The sequence below is a fragment of the Rissa tridactyla genome, chromosome 1, assembly GCF_028500815.1.
Source record: "Rissa tridactyla isolate bRisTri1 chromosome 1, bRisTri1.patW.cur.20221130, whole genome shotgun sequence".
Classification (NCBI taxonomy): Eukaryota; Metazoa; Chordata; class Aves; order Charadriiformes; family Laridae; genus Rissa; species Rissa tridactyla.
Genome location: NC_071466.1, coordinates 111,639,632 through 111,645,955, shown reverse-complemented (window position 1 = coordinate 111,645,955; position 6,324 = coordinate 111,639,632). Strand labels below are relative to the sequence as shown.

The window sequence follows — 6,324 nt, the reverse complement described above, 5'->3', positions numbered from 1 at the left end:
ATGCTTGGGAAGGATGAGAACAGGTGTGAAAATAACAATAAAGAAATTGCCAGTGCAAAAGCCATTCAGATGGCTATGTTCTCTAAAAGATAATGAACACAAAGAGCTTGACTCAGGTTCACACTGCAGTTCTTTCGTACCTCCAGGATAAAGCGCAGGAGATGATAGCCTACTTTAGAGCCCGTTTTGAAGAAGAATGGTATGAAAGAGCTTTAATATTGATGAGAATTAGCTTGATACTTTTCAAAGTAGGATGGGAATGTATCCACCTTTTTATTGTGATGATATATCAGTGAAAATACATTCTATACAATTATCAGCAAAACACATCTGAAAATAGAGACAATGTCATTCATCCGTATCTTTTTAAAATAAATATGTACAATATTTACAGTTTGGACAATTCCAGAAATGATTATGATTATGTACCACTACCTAAACCAATTCTCCATTATTATAGAAAATGCATTTACTGTACAAATATTTATAAATAGAAATGTATAAACTTTTTCAGTGAAAGGTCTGTGGTTTCATTGAAAAGAAAAGCATGAGATACCTTATTATCAGCTAACATTTAGCTATCAAGAGTCCACATATTAAACAGTCTAGAGCATGGTGCATCAGACAGAAGTAGATTTTCGGTGTTGAGGATATTTTGTGTTCTGCTTCTGTGCAGTCACACTGGCAAATCTGATTGTCTTTTCTGAAAATCTGCAGAAAAGCAGCAGGACTGAATCAGTTTGACTCAGTGATTGTTACTGACTGCACCATGTCAGACAGGCTTTCTGGGTCTACTTCTTCTTTACCATTATCTGAATTTTCTGATGAGATGTAACAGCCAGAATCTCTTGGGCAGTCATTTAACTGTGATTTGTCGAAACCGAGGTGAGGGCTTAAGCTCCGCGTCTCCTGACCAACCTCACTTTTCTGCTGTTGTTCAACTAGAAAGAACAGAAAAAGAAAGAAAACAATTGTCAAAATAAGTATCCTGGGAAAGAGTTTGAGATAGAAACATGACTGATCTTGAAGAACTGTAGAAACAGAGTTAGTATATACACATGACTAGATCGGTGTCTTTTGCCTATCAGAAACAGAAACCTCAGCATCAAAGAACTAAAAATACGATTACATAAGTATAGCAACACCTCAGTTGATGTTGAGGTTGGCTTTGATCCTGCAGTATGTTGCTCAGAGACGAATGCTGGAGACTTTGGCCTCATCTTTTAGACTGAGGTCGTTTAGGCTGTCCACAGTTGCAACAGTCACCACGCGTGGTCACCATGCCTACAGTAAATGCAGCAGCTTTTCCCCTCCCACACTCGGGTATTTCAGAGCCTGCTCATGCAATTGATCATGTAGACTACTGTGCCGTGTTTGTAACACATTGCATTATAGATTTTCTGTCTTTTGAGTGTAACCCCCACCATTTTACCTACTCTGTGCACCGTGTGGTGAGATATAACGCAATGGTCTTCAGAAGTGCTCAGCAGACAGATGTGGTAATCAGGTTTTCTAAAGCACTGGACTTTTCAGTGGGAGTGGGTGGCTGATGGAAACTTCCTAAACTTAGCTTGATAGCCAAAAGGTTGTTTTCCAAAACACAAAGGCCTCAGAGAAAGCTAAGGTGCCTAACTCCTGCTGTATGGTTTTTGGACACCGTTACAAAACTAAATAGAAGCAAATTATCTTGGAAATAGCTTTTCCTTGTTTAGCTGATGTACAACTAATCTATTCAAACTCAAAAATCTGCCACTCAGAGAGAGTATTGACAGACCTCTCAAAAAAAGCTCGGCAAGCTGGTACCATGCAGACAGGATATACCTGTATATCATGAATCTAATATATCTTGTGGTTAAAGTTCGTGTTTGTGTTTTCTGGCTGTGAAATACATGATGCTTACACAGAGTAAATTTCTTCTGAAAATAAGCTATAAAACATAAAATCTTCCCCTTTCATACTTTTCTTTTTCCTTATTGCCCTCCTGTAACTGTATTTTTAATTCAAACTGCGGCTTGACTTCAAACCAAAATATAAATTTCACAGGAAACAGATCGGTTTACCCCAGAATTAGCCCTTCAGAAAAATATTACCTTTTTTGCTTTTGCAAAGAAAGTTCCCTTATTTCACTTGACTTGTTACTCAATGGTTAAATAGTTAGCTTTGAATCTTTAGTCAGATTTAAGCTGTCTCAATTCAAGTACAGGCAGACTTGAAGTCCTGGTTCATGAAGGATTTTATCCCTTGTCAAAATCTTAATCTAGTTTAGCTCCAGGGTAGAATCCCAGAATTATAAAATTTTGACAAGGAAAAATAATACTAATATTTGTTTCAGTTGTTGTTAATGATAAACTTTGGCAACAAGGGAAAGATTTACAATTTGGATTATTTTTTAAATCTTGGGTTATACTGTGACAAAAAGAATAAGTCAGGAATTAAAAATTGAAATGTTTCACTCTGAAAATATTGAAATGAAACAGCAAGGGAGTCAAGACCTGTCTTCATTGGGTAAGATTGCAATGAGTAATTCATGAAGCATTTTGATATATTGAGAAATATTTCTAGGTCCTGGTGGAAGTCTTGTAGATTGTTTGGACTGATCCATTTTGTTTAATATTTTTTAACTTTCAGTTGTCTAATTAAGTTAATAAACTAATCTGAATTTGAAGAAAAGAATCCAGCATCTCAACTAAGTGATTTTTGCATGAATAGGTTATAGGCATAAACCTATGTAAAAAAAAGAGACTTCTGATTAATTTAAATGTTCTCCAAGGTATAGAAGTCCCACCTTGTTCCCAAATAAATTTAATGGTTAATCTCACTTGCATGAAAGATTACATCATTCATCAGATTTAATTGATAGCTGTTACTGTTTGATCTCCTTCTCATCTTACAGAACACAGTTTGCCATGTCAAATCTTATCTCCCTTTGCAGGGAAAATATTTGATCATGTAGGGTCCAATTGATTTCTGAATTAAGTCAGGAAGGAATTGCAAAAGGCATTACACCAGTGAAGGTATTACTGCTGCTATTAGTAGCAACAGAAGTAGTTTAGCACAAATAACAGCAGATGCCCCAGTAAAGCCTTGTTTAAACTGTGTCATTAGCTCCTCGCACCCATCCCACCGGCGCCAGGACGACCCAGGTTGTGGTGGCTGTGGGCTGACAGGGCTCAGCCTGTGGCTGGGTGAAGTCCTCCTGGGCGGCTGCGGGCAGGGGCTCCCCTGCCCTCCCCTGTAATCCCCTCATCAGCCTAATGCTGCTTGCTGGTACCTTTATCAGCTTCTCTAGCATCATCTGTTGCCCTGGCAAGCAGTGACCTAGAAAGTGTTAATCCTGTTTACATTTTCAAGGTCAAAGAGGAACCTCCATCCACTTTGTTTGTTTTACAATGGAAAGAAGACCAAGGAACTAGTGGATTAAAAACGAAATACAGTTTCAGTCAGTATATTAGTGCCCTGTAACTAGTTGTAATAATCTGAGTAGTTCCTATGTGAAAAACAGATCCCAAATTCTTTTGGAGTGATGTCTTTCCCTTGTATGTTTCAGGGAAAAAGACACAGACAAGCCTGGAACTGAGTTTTTTTTTAAATCTAAATTTAGATCAGTTAGGAGAATAAGAAATTTCTATTTAGAAAACATAGAGAAATGTAAAACTCATGTCTCCTCCTATAACAGTAGAAGAATTTTTTTACATGAAAAACTAAAAAAACAGGTTTAATTGCTTGAGACAGTAAAAATATTATATTTCTGAGCAGAAAAAGTTGAAGAAAACTCCCCCATATTTAAGAAGAAAAGACTGAAAGCAAACTTTGGCACTTTTATTTTTTTCTCTTTAAAGCAGCCTTATATATTATGCAGTAAATACTAAACCACTTGCACAGGATACTGAGTATTATAAATATATGTAGCATACAATTTTAGAAGTTGCTTCGTGAGAAAAGAAACTATGCTTTTTTATTTTTTCTTTTTAGCTTTTGACTCTTACATTCAGTTCTACTTAATTCCTTCCGCTAATACATACATGTTCAAGGTTCGCGTTAGTAAAGGTTAAGTTTACTCTCATAATCTTTTAGACATCAGAAGAAAGATACAATGCACAAGAAACAGGAACTGATAAAATTAAACTGCCGTTAGATGTTGCAGAATCATCAGAAATAATTATCTTATCAACAAATGGAAGTCCTATCATTTTTCTACAGTAAAGCAGTTTCGTATAAGATAAATAGCTTTCAGTCACTGCTGTCTATGATATGGCCAGAAGAGTCCAAGATATACATCATTTTGACACATATATTCTAATACTACTTTAGACAGTAGGATTATGTTCAGACTTCTGAAAAAAAAAAAAGTGAGGCCTTGACCCTCGGTAATAGATGTGCGATGCATACTTATCTTCCTTGCTATTTAGATTTTTGAAATTAATATTTGCTGTTCAATGACATAGGTGCGCATGACACACGCAGGGATAGATGTCTTTTTTTCCTTTACCAGCTTTTCCCCCCTTTTTTTAATGAGTTTAAAATCCTGATTAGGAAGGCACTTTAAGCTTAGGTTTAAGGCAATTCAGCTCAAGACTGTACTGAGGTCACACCGACTCCCGTGCGGTTATGTCAGTTTAAACCAGATGAGAGGCAGAAGGCTTGGATTTTGTCTTGGAAAAAAAAGGAAGGTCACCCAGCAGCAAGCCATACTTCATGAGCATGCCATCTGAGAGTTTGCCTTCATGGGTTTTGCCCAGAAGGAGAACTGGGCTGGGAGCACGGTGCTTTAGGCTGAGTCACTTGTGTGCCTTCCTGGCAGCTGCAGCGGTGACAAACTGAGCAGCCCCATACAATAACTAAATAGAACAAAGTGTGTCTTTAAGGCTGGTGTTAGACCTCCTAGGTACATATGAAGGCCGTGTAGCAACCTGTAGTGCCTGTACCAGTTAGACCACCTAACTGTTAAAATGAAATGAAAACTCATAAAGCATCAAACTCAAGAGAGGATCATTTTGAGCAGTAAATGGCAATTCTTCTTGAAAAAGAAGCAGAGAAACCTGAAATGGGTCTGCATACACATGCAATACTTTGGGGACTCAAAGGAATAAACCTTTTGGAGATATTTACGCACTGAAGTCAGCGGCATAGCTTTTTGGGGAGGGATACTGAACTGATGTGAGAGGAGAGTCTATAGTGAAAACAGAAATGAGAAGCTTCCTTGGTCTCTAAAATCTGGAAGCAAACAGATGTGCCTGAAAAAAGGTGAAAAATACTAATACGCATGCAAAGAGGAGCTTCCTTGGGAAATCTGGAAATACTATGTCCAGGTCAATGAGTTGTACCACAGCACAGAAGGGGAGATTGTCTTTGAGCATTATTTTACCTTGACATGATATTGTGTAATCCCATGTACTTAAAGGGACTGCCCAGCGGGTACTCTTGATGCTAGGTCCTCAGGTAAGGAATGCAACTGAGAACTGAAAGTCATGTCCTCAGCGGTCTACTATCTTGCTCAACAAGTTAAATAAAGAAGGAACAAACCTTATCTGGCACTGGCAGTGAGATTTTGAGTATGATCTGGTGCTTAAATGTGAAAAGTAAACTAAGGAAGAGTGTGTGGGGAGATAAGTGTAAAATATTATCCCCCAAATTGCATATATGCACCTTTCTTTTTTTTCCTATAAAATTAACTGTATGCACCTATCCAGTGAAGTCTAATTCTTCTTTAAGCCAGGATAGCTTCAGACTAATGTAACCCACTGGACCTCAGAAGTGAACCTCTTGACTTACATCATCTCAGCGAGAAGAGAATCAACGCTATTTTGCACACACAAAAATGTTTGTCCTGGGAAGCAGTCAAGAAAAAAGTTCCAAAATTCTTTTATTACTTTATTCATTAACCATCCAGCAACTGCTTCACTTTAAAAATAGCATCCTACAAACGCACAGACATCCATCTCCTGTCTAGAAGCCATCTGGGAGAAGAATGGAAAGCTATTAAGAAATACTTGATGAAAAAGAGCTTTTTTTCCTTCTCAGCCATGAATTCATGGAAACCAATCATTTTGTCCCAAATATATAGGTCTGGTCAACTTATAGAAAATCTAAAAAGAGATCTGGGGGGTGGGGAAGGTCATGAGCAGCTTACAAGACCTTGTAGTTCTAGGATAGCCTTGCTACCTGAAATACTTGAAGATGGTGAATTTGGGCCTGGACTTCCAGGAAAGGTAGAAAGAACCTGCAGGACCAGGAAGCAAAATCTGCTTAAAATCCGCTGTGTGGGAGCATTTGCTAAATAAAACTTGCTTTTTAATTCCTGGTATGAGATGGGTGAGGATTTTA

At 37.8% G+C, this 6,324-nt stretch overlaps 1 protein-coding gene across 2 annotated transcripts in view; it reads right to left on the bottom strand.

Annotated features, from left to right (window-relative positions):
• Nucleotides 1–240: 240 nt before the first annotated feature.
• Nucleotides 241–6,324, bottom strand: part of SAMSN1 (SAM domain, SH3 domain and nuclear localization signals 1) — a 95,285-nt gene continuing 89,201 nt past the window's right edge. For both annotated transcript variants that reach the window (XM_054182329.1, XM_054182321.1), the window contains one exon: nucleotides 241–941. In XM_054182329.1, coding sequence (XP_054038304.1) covers nucleotides 736–941 — 206 coding nt within the window. In that variant the 3' untranslated portion in view covers nucleotides 241–735. The remainder of the gene's footprint in view (nucleotides 942–6,324) is intronic.